At 40.7% G+C, this 21,893-nt stretch overlaps 1 protein-coding gene across 4 annotated transcripts in view; it reads left to right on the top strand.

Moving 5' to 3' along the window:
- The window catches only part of LOC311182439 (cytochrome P450 4F3), a gene marked incomplete at both ends in the record, with an annotated part of 57,357 nt that overhangs the window by 13,785 nt on the left and 21,679 nt on the right, over positions 1–21,893 (top strand). For 2 of the 4 annotated variants that reach the window (XM_084251227.1, XM_084251222.1), the window contains 4 exons: positions 4,512–4,645; positions 4,720–4,784; positions 4,958–5,040; positions 5,239–5,514. The exons of the other annotated variants lie outside the window; for them this stretch is intronic. In XM_084251227.1, coding sequence (XP_084107353.1) covers positions 4,512–4,645; positions 4,720–4,784; positions 4,958–5,040; positions 5,239–5,416 — 460 coding nt within the window. Of the gene's footprint in view, positions 1–4,511; positions 4,646–4,719; positions 4,785–4,957; positions 5,041–5,238; positions 5,515–21,893 lie in introns of those variants that run through there. 4 annotated transcript variants of the gene reach the window in all.

Genomic DNA, 21,893 nt, shown 5'->3' on the forward strand with positions numbered 1-21,893 from the left:
AGTGGTGCACTTTAACATTAACATAATATACGATTAACATTTGAAAACTTAGAATTACTCCTTCATGGAAAAAGTACTCAGCATACTAATAAAAGGAACCTGCACCTTTATAATATAATGTACATTAGAAAAATCTATTTCGTGGGCCTCCCCTGTGGCGCAGGCGGTTGAGCGCAGTGCTGTGAAGCTGTCCGCAGACTCTGCACCTCGGGTTCGATTCCCTGCCAGCCAGGGAGATACCCACATGGCCTGCAGACTTCTTTCTTGCCCGCAGCTCCCCTCAGCAGTGTTTTCGGTCGTCTGCCTGTTCTGCTCCCCACTCTGTCTCTGGTGAATCCTCTCACCCTCCCGCGCCTCTGGCCTGTACCTCAGTTCTTGTATAAATAAATAAAAAAAATCCATTTTGTGAGAAAAACAGTTTCCTTAATCAAAGTGGTCACAGGCATATGTTAAGTGGATCTCATTAAGATTCCAGTCTTATTCAAGAACCGGCCACTAGATGGAGATAGTGAGCAAAACAAGTTTATTATATTAAACTTAGGCGTTTTCTCATTTTTTCCAAACAATAAGGCTGTGGATTTTTAAAAACATACTTATGGTAGCCTTTTTAATTTTTAAAAAAGATTTATTTTATTTATTTATGTATACAAGAGCTGGGGTGTAGGCTAGAGGTGCGGGGGTGGGAGCTGAGTCCGGGGTGGGGGTGAAAAGATTCACTAGCGACAGAGTCCGGAGCAGAACAGGCTGCTCTACTGAAATAAACTGCTGAGAGGAGCAGTGGGCCAGACAGGAGAGACCTGCTGTGCTGTGTGGGTTAGTCGAGTTTCAAACTCTTGCTGCAGTGGTTGCGGATAGCTTCATAGTGCTGAGACTTAATCCCTTGGGTATTCTTTTTTAAAAATAAATTTTAGTTGTGATAACACTGGTTTGTAACATTATGTAACTTTCATGTGTACAGCACCAGCAACAGTCTGGTTTCCATTCTCTGTCATACTTTGACCCCTTTACGTGTTGCCCACTCCCAAATCCCCTTCCCTCCTTGTAATTACCAGTCTGTTCTTTGTATCCATGAATTTGTTTTTATTTGTTTTGTTTGCTTGCTTTGTTTCTTTATCTTCCACATGAGTGAAATCATACGATATTTGGTTTTCTCCTTCTAGCTTATTTCACTAAGCATAATATCCTAAAATTCTACTCTTGTTGTTGCCAGTGGCAATATTTCATCTTTTTAAAAAAAAGATTTATTTTTATTTATGCATACAAGAACTGGGGTGTAGGTCAGAGGTGTGGAGTGGAGGTGGAGTGAGAGGATTCACCAGAGACACAGTGGGGAGCAGAACAGGTGGATCTACTGAAATACACTGCTGAGGGGAGCAGTGGGCAAGACAGGAGAGGTCTGCCTCTCCATGTGGGTTAGCTTCCCAGCAGGGAATCGAACTCATGCCTCAGTGGCTGTAGATAGCTTGATAGTGCTGAGACTGTAACCCTTGCACCACCAGGGAGGCCTCAATATTTCATCTTTTTTTAGTGGTTGAATGGTAGTATCCCATTGTGTATATATGTACCACTGCTTCTTTTTTTATTGACTAAACTTTTTTATTTTCTTACATTGTTCAGTTTTGTACAGTATTGGGTCACCATAATCCCTTGTATACACATCTTTTTTTAACAATTAATTTGTTTAAAAAAATAAACCAGTCAAAAAATGGGCAGAAGAGCTAAAAAGAAACTTCTCTGAAGAGGAAATACAAATGGCCAACAGGCATATGAAAAAATGTTCAATGTCACTTGCAATCAGGGATATGCAAATCAAAACTACCAAGGAGATACCATCTCACACCAGTGAGAATGGCACATATTAAAAAAGCTAGCAACAACAAATGTTGGCGAAGATGTTGAGAAAAAGGAACTCTCCTGCACTGCTGGTGGGAGTGCAAACTGGTCCAACCACTATGGAAAGCTGTGTGGAGATTCCTCAACCTACTAAAGATAGAGCTTCCATATGATCCAGCAATTCCACTCCTAGATATTTACCCAAAGGACACAGAAACATTAATTCCAAAGAACACCTGCAACCCTATGTTTATAGCAGCACAATTTACAGTAGCTAAGTTTTGGAAACAACCCAAATGCCCAAAAATAGATGACTGGATCAAGAAGATGTGGTACATATACACAATGGAATATTACTCAGCAATCAAAAAAGATAAACATATAATTTGCAGCAACATGGATGGAGCTAGAAGGGATCATGCTGAGTGAAATAAGCCAGAAAGAAAAAGAAAAATACCGGAGGGTCTCACTCATAGCAGGAATCTAGAAAACCTAAATAAGTTACCAGGAAAAAGAATAGCTATAAGAAAGAAAAAATCAAAATCAACAAACAACTGTGAACCAGAGACACACTATGGGGGGCAGTGGGGAAAGAAGCGATTGGGGTCAAAATAAGGGCATTGCAATTGTATGGTGAATGTAAAAAGAAAATGAAAAAAAAAAAGAAAAAATAATTAATTTGTTTATATACATTTTACATTATTGTTCATTTTTACACAATGTTTGCTTTCTTTTCTCAGGTGTAGTCCCCATAGAATTCCCACCACCAATTTACCCATGTACCATCACCACAATCCCTTGTGCTCTTCCCACCCTTGTTTTATCCTTCTCCCTCCTTCTCCCTCACAGAATGTTTCTGATTTATAGTTGCCTGTTAATTTTGTTTTGTTTTGTTTTTATTGTTATTATTTTTCCCCTGATCCCTTATTTGCTTCCCCTATATTCCTCTTATCAGTGAAAACATCTGATATTTTTCTTTTTCCTTCTGACTTATTTCACTGAACATAATCCTTTCTAGCTCCATCCATGTTTGTGCGAATGGCATGAGTTTATCTTTTTTGACTGCTGAATAGTATTCTATTGTGTATATATACCACATCTTCTTGATCCAGTCATCTATTTTTGGGCATTTGGGTTAAACATAGGGGTGCAGGTGTAGGAGTGGAATTGCTGGGTCATATGGTAGCTCCATTTTCAGTAGTTTGATAAACCTCCACACAGCTTTCCATAATGGTTTCCTTCCCACCAGCAGTATACCACATCTTTTTCCATTTATCCATCAATGGACACAGGCTATTTCCATGTCTTGGCTATTGTAAATAATGGTGGAATCAACATAGGGATGCAGATATCTGTTTGAATTAATGTTTTTGTTTTCTTCAGATAAATACACACAAGTGGAATAACTGGATTATATTGTATTTCTATTCTTAAAGATTTAGGAATTTTTGGGCCTCCCTGGTGGTGCAAGGGGTTATGATGCAATCTATGAAGCTATCTGTAGCCATTGTAGCGGGAGTTCAATCCCTGGCCAGGAAGGTGACCACATGGCACAGCAGACTGTCCTGACTCGCCTGCTGCTCCCCTCAGCAGTGTATTCCAGTAGATCTGCCTGTTCTGTTCTCTACTCTGTCTCTGGTGAATCCTCTCACCCCCACACCTTTGACCTGTACCCCAGTTCTTGTATGCATAAATAAATAAATCTTTAAAAAAAGATTTAGGAGTTTTCATACTATTCTGCATAATGACTGCACCAATTTACAGTCCCACTAACAGACTATCATTTTTTAAATTATTACTACAGTTTTTTTTAAATACTGCAGTTTTATAATAGGTCTAGTATCTGACATATTGGTTATTTTTTGACTTTTTATTTAAAGTTGACCTAGGCTGTGAGCTTTAATTCTTTCAAAATGAATAAGACAAACAAGTCCCCCCACCCCGAAATCAACTACATTTTTTATTGGACTGCATTGGATATATTTATTAATTTAGAAGGAATCAACTCCTTCATATTAGCTCATCCTATCCTAGAATATGGACTGGAAATTACTCTTTCAAATAAACTTATAGGTTCTATTATAGAGATTTTTCTTGTTCTATTTTTAGCTACTTGTCAATATGTAATTTGAAAAGCATTTTTAAAAGATTTATTTTATTTATTTATGCATACAACAGCTGGGGTGTAGTCCAGAGGTATAGTGGTGGGAGTGAGAGGATTCACCAGAGACAGAGTGGGGAGCAGAACAGGTGGATCTACTGAAATACACTGCTGAGGGGCGCAGCAGGTGAGACAGGAGAAGTCTGCTGTGCTATGTGTGTCACCTCCGTGGCCGGAGATTGAACTCATGCTGCAATGGCTCCAATAATTCATGGTGTTGAGACTTAAACCCTTGTGCTAGCAGGGTGGCCCTGAATAGCATTTTTTTATGCAAAGGTATTAACATTTTTAAGGATACCCTATATATAATGAGTGTTGTGTTTTTCTCAGAAATGTCAGTTTTCCTGCAGTACTTTTGTGACTGATTTTCTATTGCTTAGGTTTTGGGTATGTCGAATTAATTTTGTTAAAGGAGTGAGAGTCAGAGGGTGATAGGGAGATGGTCTCATGGGACAGCAGAAAGGCTGGAGGAGTCTTTGATTAGCTGCTTGTATAACTGTCTGCCTGTATTCCTTAGGGAAGACCTGAGTCAGCTGCCATTCCTGACCATGTGCATCAAGGAGAGTCTGCGCTTGCACCCCCCGGTCACCGTCATCTCCCGCAGCTCCACGCAGGATGTTGTCCTCCCAGATGGCCGGGTCATCCCCAAAGGTGCCCACATGAGGGGGCAGAGGGTGGTTGTACCATCAGCAGTACCTCATACTGACCCCCCCCCTCCCTAATAGGAAACATTTGTGCCATCAGCATCTTCGGGATTCATCACAACCCATCTGTCTGGCCAGAACCTGAGGTGCTGTCTCTCCTCCCTTACTCGTCAAGATATTGTGAGGGGGCAGGTCCTGACAGAGAAGTCATACAATACCCTCCCATTGCATCTACATCTGTCTTATCTGAGGGTGGTGTATGGATGGATAGATGTCCTGGGAAATCCCACATCCTAGTCCTGCCTCTCTTTGCTCCCAGGTATATAATCCCTTCCGCTTCGACCCAGAGACACCTCAGAAAACGTCTCCTTTGGCCTTTATTCCCTTCTCAGCAGGACCCAGGTGAGGCCAGTGACTGTCTGAGGTGGGGATGTGGTGCGGTCGACGGTGGGTCTCAGTGGAGATGCAAGCCCACATGGAGCTCCCCTGCACAGTTAGCCTCCTTTATCCCTGCAGTCAGGGATGGGGGTCCTGGCTCGGGTTCCCAGTGCGATGGAACTGGGGCTCCCAGGTGTAGTCAGAGACCCATCCCTCCCGCAGGAACTGCATCGGGCAGACGTTCGCCATGACCGAGATGAAGGTGGTCCTGGCGCTCACCTTGCTGCGCTTCCGCGTGCTGCCGGACGAGCAGGAGCCGCGCAGGAAGCCGGAGCTGATCCTGCGCGCAGAGGGCGGACTTTGGCTGCGGTTGGAGCCCCTAAGCGAGGACCCGCAGTGACTCCCCGCTGCCTAGCCTGGGATCCGCGCTGACCTTACACACTTCTCTGTAGATTCCCAAGAATGAAACAGTGCTGTCACGTCTGTCCGGGACTCACCGAGAGTCTCGGCAGGGCGTGGGGGTCCAGGCAGGAACCAGAGGGTGGGAGTGGCTGGTATCTCTGAGCCCAAATGCCGGGGACCAGCCTCCCGCAAAATGTCGTGTCAGGGGTTCCTGAAAGGATGACACGGCCTAGGGGACACGTTAGGGGCTGAAGGGAAGGGGATTGAGGAGACACTGATACTGGACGGGGTGCAAATCTCTTCTGCCGAGAGACTAAGCAGGTCTTTATTATTCACTTTTAGTAATCAGAAAAATTATATCATCATGTGCAAAGCAGAAACAATTAGTGTATTTTACTCCCATGGACTCCTGGCTCCTACGGGTCTCAGCTAGACGGCAGCCTTCAAGGTTAATAGATAAAAACTTCAGAACACTAGGAGGTGCAGATTTTATTCTATACTATTAACTCTTGATTATATTTCAAAAGTAGTTAAGCTTTCTTTTACCAATAGCATTTATCTTCATTTGGTAGCAATGAGAAAAAAAATCTAACATTTCATGAGCACATTTATATACAGAATCCTTCTATAGAGCTGAGAATCTGGAAATAAATCTAGTATCAACACCAGAACACACCTCAGTCATATCTTATCAATTATCATCACAATTTTTCCTTATGCCACTCATTCCACTCCAGAATATTTCAAGGAAGTTGTAAAAACTATTATAGTGAGAAGAAAAAATATTAGAGAAAAATACCCTACTTAAAAAAAAACAAAAAACAAACCTAACACTAAAACTCATTATTTCAGCTAGACAATTACTAAGACAGTTGATAGCTGCCAGTACATCCCTATCAGCTAAAGTTTAAGCATCAAAAGACTATTCTATTCATATGGCCTTCAGCAGGAGACCAGCTGCTACTCAGCTATCAGAACTTTTTCTACCTAGAAACTTCTTAACACAGTTAACTTCATTTAAAAACTTTCCTAAGAAACTTCTTTAAAAAAAAAAAAAGGGAAACTTCTAAAAAAGCAAAAGAAGGATTTACTATAATTGTTGCACTGGATTGCTTGTCAGGCATGTACAATAAATTGTCTCCCATTGACACGTGGGCCAAATTGTTTAATAATTTCTAAACAGATAATTTTCTGTGCCATTTATTTGCAGTATACTGATGCATATAATTTATTGCCTAATGTACTTTCTGGGAAATTTTTCTCTTTTTACGACCAAGAACAAAAAAATAAAGGGATGTTAGATCTTCAGCCTCACGGTGTGAGGCACAAGGAATCTTCAGCCCTACAGTGTGAGGCCTTTTAACTTCGGCCCCATGGTGTGAGGCCCTTTAACTTAGCTGCTTGCCAGTGTCTTATGTGGCTGGGGCAACAAGGCCCCCTGCAGCACCCAAACCGTGTCTTGATGTTTATTTGTGGGCATTAGGCAGTGATGGGAAGTGTTTGAGCAAGAGGGGCAACTGGCTTAAGGACGGACTTTAAGGGCACATTTGAGGCTCTGAGTCTTGGGGGAGGACCCATAATGGCATTATGCTCTGACCATCTATCTCCTAATATTGATTCCACACCTAATTTACATAATTTTTTCTCATTTCAGATTCCTGCACTATGTTTCTGTGATTACCGTGTTGCTTTGTTTACTTACTAATACACCTGTGCTTTATAGTGTGTCTGATATTATGATATCTATAATTGTTATACTGCCTGTAACTTTTGCTGGTTTTTTACTCATGAGGGTCAGTGGTCTTATGTATTGGGTTATCTTTGCCTGGATGTTGGCTTTCATACTTGGAATAATAATTGTAGAATTTGAAGAAGGCACCTTCTTATATAAGATGATTCCTTGAGTCCTGCTGGTTGAGGATTATTTTCAACCAAGCTCAAAGCTTGTGGTGCCCAGTGTCACTGAGGCAGATTAAATTCAAGCTGAACTCACACTTGCAGGTTCCTTCACCAGTTTACTCTTACCCTGAGGGGTATAGTTTTTCGAGGTTTCCTCTTATGTGGATATTTTACAATTTCCCATGCTTATATCACTCTGGGCTTTGGTTTTCTCCCCCACCATGAAGCCATCACATTAGTCTCACATTTTCTTGACTTGAGAAATTCTCCAGGCCAAAAATGTCATTCATATTTATTTTATCCCTAGGTTTCTCTTTATTTGAGTAGTGTTGGCTGAAATATCACTGCTGTGAAGTACTTCAAAGAGAAGTTTATTAAAGAGATACTTTCAGAGCAAACCTGAGGACACAGACCCAGAGATACAGCTTTCAGATTTCTCTGGGCGCTGTTCCTGCCCTTCAGAGGTTTTGGTTTCATTAATACACATTTTGTGTATTAATGTTTGTGGTCTGTGTGCACAGAAGGTGATACACAATTCCTCTGTAAAAGAGACAAGCAATATAAAAAGTGATCTCTTACTCTGAAGGGTCGGACATCTGTGTGTGGGAAAGCATTAAGAACTGAAATTTATAAAGATTTCTTTGTATCTGAAAGAGTGCTTCTGCCATGTGACGGCTTGCTGGGCAGTGAGGGACTTACCTCTGATTCCTTTCTACAGTCACGCAAAATGATAGGGGGGTGGACATGGTATGTGGGATCGATCCTCCATGCATTTTGACTGCATGGCTTCGTCACAGCAAACTCTTTGTTTTCTTTTTGCTGACTCAGGCCTCTGCTATTGCTGGCCCGGCAGTTTTCCCAGGGGAGATCTTTTATAAACCATAGCATTCTTCTTTTGTTACACAGCAATGTCTTTATACTTTGCTGTCTTTTTGGGTCATTTAAGAAATTGGAAAATTATCCATATTTGAAAGTTGTTTGTAAAAAACTGGAAGTTTAATCCAAATAATTGCTACTAACGGAAACAGAAGTTTCAACTGGGATTTTATTTATTATTTGTTGAGGTAACTTAGTTTAAAACACTGCATAGGTTTTGGGCATGCAGCATCGCACTCAGAAACACTGTATGTCACACCATGCCCACAATGTCCAGTCACCATCCATCATCAACCAGTCAGTCCCCTCTATCTGTACCCTCTCCTTCCTTCCCTCTGGTCATCTCCATCTTGTTGTCAGAGTCTAAGGGTTTGTTTTGGTTTATTTTTTCTTTGTATTCTACAAAGGAGAAAAATTTTATGGTTTTAATGTTTCTCCTGACTTATTTCACATAGTTTAAACCCCTCAAGGCTCATTCATGTTGTCAAAAATGACAAGATTTAATATTTTTTTAATGCCTGAGTAGTATTCTACTGTGTATATAGATCACATCTTCTTTATTCACTCATCTGTCATCAGACATTTGGATGGTCTCCATATCTTGGCTTTTGTGAAGTGTTGCAATCAACATAGGAGTGCATGTATCTTTTCTTATTAGTGTTTTCATACTCTTCAGGTAGAATGCACTAGTGAAAACATCTGGTCCTGGACATTTGTTTTTTGGGAAGTTTTTGATTACTGTTATATTTCTTTAGTTTTGATAGGTATGTTCATATTTTCTCTCAAGACACTTGTGTGATCCAATGATTTTACCCACTTCCTTTCTTTCTTTAAGTTGTCCAAGTTGTTAGCATACAGGCAGTCATAGCAGTCTCTGTGTTTCCGTGGTATATGTCATAATGTCTCCTTCTTCATTTGTGATTTTATTTGCAGCTTGAGTCTTTTTTTTTCTTAATGAGTCTAGTCAGAGGTTTGTCAATTTTGTTGATTCCCACCCCCCAAACCCAACTCTTTACTTCATTGATCTTTGTATTTTTTTGTTTTTATTTCATTTATTTCAGCTCTGATTTTTATTACTATCTTCCTTCTACTGACTTCTGGATTATTTTACTCTTATTTTTCTAGTTCCTTTAGGTGTAAGATTAGATTGTTTGAGAATTTTCTTGTTTCCTGAGATGTGCCTGTAATACTGTTTTTGCTAAATTCCCAAAGATTCTTTTTTTTTTTTTATATATTTTTTTTTATAGAGGCATGTTTTATTTATTTGTTTGTTTGCTTGTTTGTTTATACATGCACTGGGTACAGTCAGAAGTGCGGGAGGGTGAGAGAATTCACCAGAGCCAGAGTAGGGAGCAGAGCAGGCAGAAGGACCGAAGTACACTGCTGAGGGGAGCAGCGGGCGGCAGGAGAGGTCTGCGCGCCATGTGGGACCCTCCTCTGGTGGCCGGGGAGCAGCTGGGGATCGAACTGGTGCCACAGAGGCCGCGGGCAGCTTCGCAACCCAGCGCTCAACCGCTGCGCCACCGGGGAGGCCCCCAAAGATTCTTATATGTAGCATTTTCATTGTCATTCATCTCCAGATACTTTTTGATTTCTCCTTTGACCCAACTATTCTTCAACATCTTGTTAATCTCCATGCAATTGTGGTTTTTCCAGTTCTCTTCTTGTAGTTGATTTCTAAACTTATTGTGTTTGCAAATGATGCTTGGTATGATCTCTGTCTTCTTAAATTTATTGAGATTTTTTATGTCCCAACATGTGATCTGTCCTTGAGAATGTTCCATGTGTACTTGAGAAAAATGTATATATTGCTGAGATTTTGTTTATTTTTGAAAGAACCAGCTTTTAGTTTCATTGATCTTTTGGACTGTCTTTTGGTTTCTATTTCATTAATTTTTGCTCTACTTTTTATTACAATATTTCCTTCCTTCTACTGGCTTTTCATATTTTTGTTCTTCTTTTTTCTAGTTCCTTGAGGTGAGGGGCAAAGTTATTTCTTTGGGCTCTTTTTTATTTCTTGATGTGGGCTCGTATTGCTATGGACTTCCCTCTTAGTACTACTTTTGCTTTGTCCTAAATGTTCTGGAAGGTTGTGTTCTTATTGTCATTTGTCTCAAGGTATTTTGTTGTTGTCATCAGCTTTCAGCATCTTTAATGTAATGTGTCTTGGTTTGTGTCTGCTAGAACTATTTTATTTGGAACATTTTGGCCTCTTGGATCATGGCATCTGGTTAATTTTCCAAGTTGGTCCTTAGCAATTACTTCCTTAAATAAAATTTCTATGACTTTCTGTTTCTTTTTTCCTTCTGGGACCTGCATAATATTTTGTTTTTCTTTAGGTTACCCCAAAGGGCATTACACTATTTTTATTTTTTATTCTTTTTTTCTCGGTTTGTTCCATTTGTGTGTTCTCTGATACTGTGTTTTCAAGGGACTTAATTCTCTCCATTGCTTCTGTTTATCTGCTGCTATGGCCCTCAATTGTATTTTCCAATTTTATTACAGTATCTCTTAGTTCTGTTACTTCTAACTGTAACTGCTTCATATTTTCAGTCATTATTCTATTGTTTTATATCTTGTTTTTCTAAGTATCAGAAATGTTGTTACAACTGTTACACTGAATTTCTCTTCAGTCATGTTTTGTGCTGCTTGAGTGAGATTTCTCTCCTTTTTTCCCCCCCTCCAATATTTGTGGTATCTTCTTCTGTCACTTCAATTTTAGTTTTTAATGTGCTATAATAAGGGTGGACTTTCACACTGTTGCCTTTACACCTGTTGAAATAATTAGAGAACTGGCACTGATGAGAGGTAATAGGTGAAAGAGCACTAGGGCAGTAGGTCACCAAAGGGTCACCTCCAGTGAGCATCTGGGATTCAAGTTTTGCAATGTGTTGTGGGTGCTAGAGTTGTGTGGTGGCAACCCACAGCAATGCCTTCCTCTGGCCAGCTCCGCTGTCTTCATGTGTTTCATTGTCTTGTGTCAGCTCTACCTCTGGGCTATTTTTTGAGCACTAGATGCATCGCTGGCCACTTATTGTAGTTGATTTGGGGTGACAGGCTTGAGTTGTTTTCTTTTCCAGTGGAGTCTTAACCTGAATTATTGACTCTTGTTAACAGGTGCTTAAATTCTGGCTTAGGGCCTCCATGGTGGCGCAGGGGGTGAGCGCAGTGCTGTGAAGCTGTCTGCAGCCTCTGCAGTACTGGTTCAATCCCCGCTGGCCTCTGAGCAACCCACATGGCGAGCATACCTCTCCTGTCTCACCAGCTGCTCCCCTCAGCAGTGTATTTTGTCAGTCTGCCTGTCTGTTCCCCACTCTGGCTCTGGTGAATCCTCTCACCCTCCTGAGCATCTGGCCTCTACCCCGGCTCTTGTATAAATAAAATAAATCTTTAAACAAACAAACAAAGAAACAAGCAAAAACTCTGGCTTAGGCACGCGTTCATTTGTTGTCTTGGTTTCAGATCTGCGGTGGGGGCGGCATGTGTTTTGAATATTCTAGCTTCAGCTTCCACCCTGTTCTGTGAGGAGACACAGGTGATCCTATCTGTTTCTCCCCTCCAGTTCAGACTCAGGCTTTAAAAAAAAAATATTATTTTTTATTGTGATAACATTAGAATTCTCTCCATCAGGTATCACCACCCTAGTGCACCACCAGCACCAAATCAACCATAGTTCACCACCACAGTCCACTGCGTTTCTTTTCCTCTTTGTTTCTACTCTCTCTCCACTCCTCCCCTCTCTGGATGCTTCAGGTAGTCAGTTTTCAAGGGTTAGCTTTGCAGATTGTCTGTCTCTGGTTCTTAGTTTGATTTCTCTATAGTCCACTTAATAGTGACACCATCTGTTATTGATCTTTCTCCCTGACTTATTTCACTTGGCATCTCTTCCAACTCCATCCATGTTTCTATGTTTTTTTTTTTTTTTTTTTTTTTTTTATTGAGAGCCTGTAGTGGTAGGAAGGGCATGGAGCAAGATCTCTATGATCCTATGCAGACGGGTAAAGGAGAGTCTCAGAGCCCTTGGTGGCTTTTTCAGTCTTTTATTGCCATTTTACCAGGCAGGCTGGTAGGCCTCCTAGCCCCCAGCGAATCTTCACTCTTTCTGGGCTCTCCAGAATTCTCTTGTGGTCCGTTCTCTCTCCTCTACTGGTTCCGTTCCCCATAATGCTGCCCTTATAAACCCAGTCTCAGCCCAAGTGGACCCACCTATGTATGCCCACACCCTACTCCAGGTGTCCGCTATCAGGACCATGTGGATCCATCATCAATGCTAACGGTGGGAGGGCAGAAAAGCCTGATAATCACTTACCCTACAGAGCCTCAGGCCTAAGCCACTAATCCTTACTCTGCACCCCTGCACCTGTAGCTCCAACTGTACACTCTCTGTCCTGGGCAACTATTCTGTGCACACCCTTCTCTGTGCAGTGCAGGATCTCGAGTCCCTGGTGTTGTCATGTTCCCCTTAGTTGGCAACTGAAGGTGGTTCTGCACCCCTCCTTCCTGTGGCTTGTATTCCCCTTCTGTCACTAAAAGTACAGTTTACTTCATGTTTTTCCTACCTTTTTCTGCCAGACTGTTACTCCTAGTGTGTGCTGTTGTTTTGCAACCATCCCAGGCTGGGTAGGTTCATCATGGGTTCAGGCAGCTTGAAAGAGAAACTTGGAGCTCTTGGCATCATCCTCACAGCTTAGGGGAGACAAGCCAGCAGGGAGACAGCAACTTGGGCCCCCTTGAGAATCCCTATATACTCTTTGCTCTCTTAGCTGTTCTCTGATGCTCTCTACCACTCTCCACTGTACTCTGTTGCCACTTGCCTCTGTTCTTTGCCGCTGCCCTTATATGCTTGGTCTCTGGCTCAGGTGTGTCCATTACACACACCCAACCACACTACACATGCCGCCATCAGGCACGCATGTAAGACCAAAGGTGTTGATCATAGATGCTAATGGCAGGAGGGTGGCAAAAACCTGATAACTTCCATTTACCCTACACCTAACATCTTAATAATATTGAAACTTGCATTCCTGAAGTATTGTAAATTTCTGTTATTATGGGTCTTAGACTTTGTCATCAGTGTTTTGAAGTTTTCATCATAGTGATTTTGCACATATTCTGTTAGATTTACACATGAGTATTTGCCTTTTTCTGATGTATGATATTCAAAAATGTGTTCGAAATTTTTTTTTTAAAGATTTATTTATCTATACAAGAACTGGGGTACAGGCCAGAGGTGCCAGAGGGTGAGAGAATTCACCAGAGACAGAGCAGGGAGAAAAACAGGCAGATGGATGAAGTCTGCCACACCATGTGGGTATCTCCCTGGCCTGCTGGGAATCAAACCCACACTGCAGAGGCTGGGGACAGCTTCATAGGGCTGCGCTCAACCCACTGCACCACAAGGTAGGCCCTGAAAATATATTTTTCAATTGTTTATTACTAGTTGTTGAACAACCATCCCAGGTCATGTAGGTTCATTGTTGGTTCTTATAGACGAAAAGCAAATTTTGGAGCCCTTGGTAGATTTTTATAGGCCTTTATATAGGCCTGCTGAATCTGGGGACAGATCAGCTTTCTCTGTCAGCATCTCTCTGTCATTGTCCCTCTCAGTCTCATATCGTCTCGTAGTCTCGCCTCAGAGTGATCCCGCTCTTGCATCCCTTGCCTCTTGGCATAAGTGTCCACTCTTACACATGCACGTGCCTGAGCTCTCTGGGCCCACGTATCCATAATTAGAGGTGCTCGTGGCCTGCGCCCATGCCTCTAGGCCCTCATCATCCCCAAATCTAGGACCACAGGTGGGAGCTGTAGAGGCTAGCTGTGAGGGCATAAAAAGCATGATTCAGTTCATTTACCCTACACTAGCATACAGTGGGGTTGGCATACTCTTTTGTAAAGGGCACATAGTAAATATTTTAAGTCTTTCATGCCCCATCTAGGATCTCTTCTTCCTTTGATTGCTTCTCCTTTTATAATCATCTTAAAATATAAAATGATTCTTAGTTTACAGACAATAAAAGACAGGTCACATGTCAGATTTTGTCCACAGATTATAGTTTGCTGACCCCTGGAACATAGAAATAGAGTTTTTGTATAGTGACCATGAATCCTGATGTCAATGGGATCAACACCACTGGACTATAAATAACTCAGTTATTTCCTTGACCCCAATTCCCACCATTTCTTTGCCACATTGTGGGACAAACCCCTTCAAGAGTGATTTGTACTTGGGGTATCAAATTTCTTCTCTCCCATTTCTTTTTTCTTTTTTTAAACGATTTATTTATTTATTTGTATGAGCACTGGGTACAGTCAAAGGTGCGGGAAGGTGAGAGGATTCACCAGAGCCAGAGCGGGGAACAGAACAGGCAGAGTGACGAAATACACTGCTAAGGGGAGCAGCAGGCGGCAGGAGAGGTCTGCGCGCCTTGTGGGACCCTTGCCCAACGGCCGGGGATCCAACCGGCACTGCAGAAATTGTGGGCAGCTTCGCAATCCAGTGCTCAACCACTGTGCCACCCGGGAGGCCCATAAATATATTTTTAATTGAATTACTGTTATTTGACATCCTCCCTCATGGTAAAGAAGTTCTCCCCTCTGGTGTGGTCACCTTAGTTCTCCCACTACCAATTCACCCATAATTCTCCATTATAGTTTATTACCCTCTTTGTCTTCCCCCCCTTTATTTCCCTCCCCTCCTTTTCAAAACTTTCTTTTTATTTATATATTTTTTTACATTATTGTTCATTTTTAAACAATGTTTGCTTCCCCCTCCACCCCCTCAGGTGTAGTTCCCACAGAATTTCCTGCACCAATGAACCCATGCACCATCACTTCAGTCCCTTGTGCTCCTCCCTCCCTCCCTCTGATCCCTCTCCCTCCTCCTCCCCTGAAGAATGTCTCTGGTTTATAATTGTCGGTTTGTTTTTGTTTTATTGTGTTTTGTATTGTTATTATTTTTTCCCCTAATGTCTTATTTGCTTCCCCTATATTCCTCCTATAAGTGAAACCATATGTTTTTCTTTTTCCTTCTGACTTATTTCACCTAGCATAATTCCTTCTAGCTCCATCCACATTGCTGTGAATGGCATGAGTTTATGGAGCTAATCTTTTTTGATTGCTGAATAGTATTCCATTGTTTATATATACCACATCTTCTTGATCCAGTCATCTATTTTGGGACCTTTGTGTTGTTTTCAGGTTTTACCTATTATAAATAGTGCTGCAATAAACATAGGGGTGCAGGTGTTCTTTTGAATCAACGTTTTTGTGTCCTTTGGGTAGATCCCTAGGAGTGGAATTGCTGGGTCATATGGTAGCTTCATTTTTAGTAGAAAAATGAATGAGAAACCTCTAGACAGCTTTCCATAGTGGTTGGACTTGTTTGCATTCCTACCAGCAGTGTAGGAGAATTCCTTTTTCTCCACATCCTCGCCAACATTTGTTGCTGTTAGGTTTTTTTTTTTTTTTTTGGTATGTGCCATTCTCCCTGGTGTAAGGTAGTATATCTCAATGTGATTTTGGTTTGCATTTCCCTGATTATGAGGGATGTTGAACATTTTTTCATACGCCTGTTGGCTATTTGCATTTCCTCTTTGGAGAAATGTCTTTTAAGTTCTGCCCATTTCTTGACTGGATCATTTACTTTGTTTTTGTTGAGTTGTGTAGTTCTTTGTATATCATTGTGATCAGTCCCTTATCAGTTGTATGGAGTGCAAAGATTTTGCCCAACCAGCGGGGTGTCTCTTTGTCCCCTCCTCTCCTTGATGCTTCAGATCTATGGTCAGCTTTTAAGGGTTGGTTTTAAGGTTCATCTTTGTCTGATTCTTTGTTTAATTTCTCTGGATTCCACATATAAGTGAAACTATCTGATATTTATCTTTCTCCTGGTTTATCTTTATCCTAATTTTCACTTAGGATAATCCCTTGAAATCCCATACATGTTGCTGCAAATGGCATGGGTTTATCTTTTTTGATCAGCTGCGTAGTATTACATTGTGCATGTAACACCACATCTTCATGATCCGCTTTTCTGTCTTGAGGCACTTAGGATGTTTTCACATCTTGGCTACTGTAAGCAGTGTTGCTATAAACGTGGGAGTGCAAGTTTCCTTTCGAAATAGTGTTTTTGTGTCTTTGGGTAGATACCTAGGATTTTTTTTGTTCTTTTTCTCATTTATAGAGAGGGGTGGCAAAGTTATTTATTTTGGCTCTTTCTAGTTTTTTGATGTGGGCTTTTATTGCTATTTACTTCCCCTTTACTACTGCTTTTGCTGTGCCCCATATGTTCTGAATGTTTGGGTTCTCATTCTCATTTGTCTCAAGATATTTTTTGATTTCTGCTTTGACTTCCTCATTAATCGAGCGGTTGCACAGCAGTGTGTTGTTCAGTTTCCATGTATTAGAGTATTTTCTTTTTTTCTTCTTGTATTAACTTTTTGTTCAGTGCCTTTATGATCAGAGAAGATACTTGATATGATTTCAGTCTTCATGAGTGTGGTCAGTCTTGGAGAATGACCCATGTGCTTTTGAGAAAAATGCATATTTGGCTTTTTTGGAGTGCAGTGTCCTATAAATATATATATATATATATATATATATATATATATATATATATATATATATACACAACTCATTTGGTTTGGTCTAGTTCTTTGTTTAGGGTGATTGTGTCTTTGTTAATTTTTTGTTTGTTGACCTGTCCATTGTTGAGAGTGGGGTCTTAAATTCTCCAACCTCATATCTGTTTTTCCCAGTGTTTGGTTTCAGATTTGATAGTAATTGCCTCATGTATTTTGGTGCTTCTTTGTTTGGTAAGTATATATTGATGATTTTTATGTTTTCTTGTTGTATTGTTCTCTTAATCTTTATATAGTGTTTATCCTTGTCTCGTGCTACCTTTTAAGCTGGCAGTTTATGTTATATGATATATATGACTGTCGCTGCCTTCTTTTGGATGCTCTACTTTCAGTATATGTTTATCTTTGGAACTCAGGTGTGTTTCTTGGAGACAGTAGAATATTGGATTATATTTCCTAATCTAACTAGATATTCTGTGTCTTTTAATCGGTGAGTTCATTCCATTGCTACTGCCCTTTCCCCCTTTTGTCTTGTGGTTCTATTTTGTTTGTTCAGTTGTTTGTATTTATTTCTCTCTTCCATTTCAATACTAAAGCACCTTTTAATATTTCTTGGAGGGGATTTTAGTGCTTGCAAACTCCATAAGATTCTTAGGGAGAATGTCTTTATTTCTTCATTGTATCTGAAGGAGACTTTTGCAGGATGGAATATTCTTGGCTGGAAGTTTTTTATTTTGGATTATTTTGAATATGTCATTCCACTCTTGCAGTGTTTCCACAGAGAAGTGTGATTTAGTTTAATTGGGACTCCTTTGTAGGTTATCTGTTATTTTCCCCCTTGCCTGCTTCATTATTTTTTACCTTTCCTGGACTCTTGGAAGTTTTCTAATACATGTCTTGCTGTAGTTTTCCTGTTTTCTATGTAGCTTGGTATTTTTCAAATTTCCTGTTTTTCTATATTCTATTCCTTCTTCAAGTTTGGGAAGTTTTTTTCCATTATTTCTTAAAATATTTTTTCCAGTTTCCTTCTCTCTTCTTCTTCTGGCATGCTTATGCTTCTTATAGTGTTATTTCCTTTCCTCGTGGTGTCAGAAAATTCTTGAAGTCTTGCTTCATTTTTTTTCCTTTTGTATTTCTCTTTTCTAGTTTGTTTCTCTCCTCTTTCTCATCTTAGAGGTCGCTGATTTGCTTTTCTATTTGGCTTATTCTATTTCTTTTGCTTTCTGCAGAATTTTTCCTCTCTTCAGTTGATCTTTCTACATCCTCTAACTTTGTTACTTTCTTGTTTAAGGTTTCAATTTTGATTTTCTGTTCCTTGATTGTGTTTCTCACAGCATTCATTTGCTTTTCTGTGTTTTCCTTGTATTGTTCTAAGTCTTTAATTTTCTTAATCATGGAAATTTTGAATTCTGTGATAGTTAAAAAAGCTCTTCTATATCTTTATGGTTTGGATCTGGAGTTTTGCTTTCTCCTTGTGATGTATTGTTCCCTTGAGGACTTGCTTGGCTATTTGTATTTTTCTTTCTCCTCACTGTTTGCTTTGGATTTGCTCTATTGAAGTTGGAGATTTTTTGTGTGTGTATAGGTCCTTCTCTCCACTGTTCTAGGCATGTATTGGTTGGTGGACTTGGCAGCTAGGGCTTTTGTGGAGTTTGGGGTGGTGTTGGGATCTCTTTGTAGCTCCTCAGGGTGATCTTCCAGTTGGGGCAGCAGGGAGGCTAACTAAGAGGCTCGCATGGGCAGTCTTCTAGCTGGTTGTTGTCCAGGGCCAGCTGAGTCCATGGCCAGGGTTGCAGGCCTTTGTGGTGCTCATCTGGAGGCTAGTATAGGTGCTTTTCCAGCTGTCTGGCCATCTGGGGATGGGTGGGAGGTGCCTCTCCCACTTCTATCAGAATCTTGAGATTCCTCTACAGACATGGGGGCCAGGAATTCTGCTGCACCTTTGTGTGTGATTCTCAAGACATACCCAGTGCTGATGCTTTTAATGTGTTGTGGGGTCTCATTCCTTCTGCATGTATTAGAGGTTTTATCTGCTGCATATTTTTGGCACAACAAATTCTAGGAATTTGGTCTTAATTATTTCAGTTAATTCCATGTGTATGTGTATATTTGTGCACCTGGCTTTTAACGTGTGTGAAGGTGTGCACACAGAACAGTATTTAAGTGAATATGTGTGGGTGTATATATGCAACTATGTGCACATGTAAATGTCTGCACATGCATGATTGTGCATGGGAATGTGAGTATGCATGTAATTATATGCCCATGTGGGTGCATGTTAGTGTGAGCATGCACATATATGCATATTTTGATGTAAATTAACAATTTTGTGTGCCCGTGGCTGTATGTGTTATGTGTATGTTTGCATGTATGCATGTGACCATGCATGCTACTGTGTATATGTGTGTGACTGTACACACAAATGTGTGTGACTGTGTGCATTATGGGTGCACATGCATAATGTGTAAGAGTGTGAGTGTGTTTATCTTGAAGGTACTAAACTACTCTAACAGTCTGTACCAAGCTCTTTGTAGCTATTGCTGTTGGAGGTTCCTCCCTATTTCCAGACCTCATTAGATAGGACATTCTAGAGCAATAATGCCCTTGGAAGCAGCCTGGCTAATGACTGGTGGTTGCATGGTGTCTGGTGTCTCTCAGAGGTTCTCAACTGTTTGAGTGGGATCTTCCTTGATAAAGTACCGCCCCCTGCTGCCTTGTCTTCCATTCCTGTATCACTTTCCTTATTGCCCTATTGATATTTATAGGATCATCATGCAAGGAAAGAATTTGCAGTTGAAGTCTTGTCTCAGGGTCACCTCCAAATAAATTAGGTGCACTTGAATCCTTGCTTCAGGATCTATTGGGTTGTCAGAAAAGTCATGACACATTTTTGTATAGAAAATAGAAAAAATACATATATGACTTTTCTGACAACCCAGTACTGCTGGGGAATGCAAAGTAAGATACACATGTAGATTCACTCTTCCTATCCACTCAGGCCTATTATGCCTCCTGCCTCCCTTTCTTTTTAACCAAGGAGGAATGTGAAGCTCAGAGAGAGACACCACTTACCCAACACAGTTGGAGAGTAGAAAAGCCCAATTTTGACCATGGGACTCCTGATTAAGTCTAGTGTTTTCTCCTTCCCTGGGAGCCTCCTCTCTGCATTAAGGGCAGAAGGAATGATTGGGAGGGGATTCACACCTAGCAAGGCCCCTGATATGTGTGTGACCTAAGGCTCTTGGCTCTCATGTCCTTAGTCTGTCATAAAATAAGAGAAATAATGTCAAACAAATACTTGGAGCTGATGTATGTCAGGGAGTGTTGCTATAAGCACTTTATTCATTTTAACTCTTTTGATTTTCACAACCTATTTATTACCCTTCAATTTTCAGCAAGAAAATGGAGGCATAGAGAAGAGATTTTCCCAAATTCATACAACTAATCCTGATTTCCACCATGATACCTGTAGTCTGTTACTTAATCATGTGGCCTTCTGGCTTCTCCAGGTCATGTGTATTGATCTCTCTAAATGACAGACACAACAAAGCTGTTTCTTTTAAAAATATAACATAATTACATATGTTAGTAATTATACTTTAAAATGCTATACAGGCATCATATAATTACCTACCAGATCAAGAAATTAGCAAAGTTGCGAGAGGCTGCCCAGGGGGTTCCAAGCTGGGCAACTTCCCTGAGACTTCCTGACCCTCAGCTGGACGCTGACTTGATTCACTACTTACTATCCTGCCACACATTCCCGTTACAGGAGGGTGTCAACTTGATTGAGCTGCTTGAGCTGAGTACCCTCTCCGCAGGGCAACTTTCATTACAGGAACATGGGCACCTACCAACACTTGGCTCCTAGCCAACCCCTAAGATTGGGAGGTGTCAATAGCATTTGCCTTTACTAGTTTGTTCATTTGTTTCCAACCCAGTGGATTGTATCTTCCTGGCTGTTAGGGGGAGTGATTCTGTTTGGTTGTGCCATCATAAGAGCTTTGAAATTATGAAGGAAATGCAAACTAAATAACCCTAAAATAATGCAATGTGCATTTGGAAGATAGAGGAGCAAACAGTTGAACTTTTACTAACCTTGTGAGAAAAGCTTTAGGTCTCATTCAAGAATCTGGAGTCATTCCAATAGATTTATACTGAGTTGAGCCTTGGGCTTAGTGAAGAACAGATTTAGATAGATGGCTTCTGTATGCAAGGTTTTGTTTCAACTCTGGGTAGCACAAGGTTCAGAGTTCTTTGGAGGGTTAGCCCTATTACTTTTTACAGATAATTCATCTACTCCAGCGTGAGCCTTATCATTTTTTTATCTGATGTGATTCAAGGTCTACCTCAAACCCATTCTCCCTGCTTGGCAGAGTTTAACGGCAGCTTTGAGTTCCATCTGTACTTGGACACTCAGCATTAATCATTAACCCAGAATTTATTCAAAGTTTCTCAACAGAACTGAATAAGTTCACATACACTACACAGCTTGCAACTCCACCTAAAAGCAGAATGAAATAGTTCTCTAAGATGGACTTAAAAAGCTTACTTGCAGTAAAGAAATATAAGAACTAGTGTCAGAACCTGATCAAGTCCAGGAATAGAAATTAAAATTGATTTAGCCCCAAGTTCAAGTGAGAAAAAATAGCTGGGAAGAGGAATTTTCTCAAGCGGACAAACTGCTGTGAAGAAATACAGACAAAAAGGCAAAACCAAAACAGCATGTACTTGGTACCATTGATGCAGAGATCCAACCCCTGAGAAGCATAAATTAGAAGCTTATGTAGATGATAGAGATATGGCCAGTCATTTCAGGAAGAATGATTTTTATTACTCATTTCAAGAAGAAGGGACGTATGAAAACAAAGAATTCAAGACAATATGCCAAAAGTTAAAATCTGCACTGGGACTTAAAGTATCACAGATAGGCAGAAGTGGAAGCAACTTTTATTTAGTGGTCATGCTGTGTTGAAATTCTTTTCTTCTGTAGACCCAGCAGAACTCATAAGTAATTCAGAACCATCAGTGCATGTAGGTAAGGGGAGGTTGGGGAAAATGATACTGAAAAGGAAAAAAGTAAACCATCCACAAGGGACAATGAAATAAGTATGAGGATAGGTT

Source organism: Talpa europaea (genome assembly GCF_964194135.1).
Source record: "Talpa europaea genome assembly, chromosome: 12".
Taxonomy (NCBI): domain Eukaryota; kingdom Metazoa; phylum Chordata; class Mammalia; order Eulipotyphla; family Talpidae; genus Talpa; species Talpa europaea.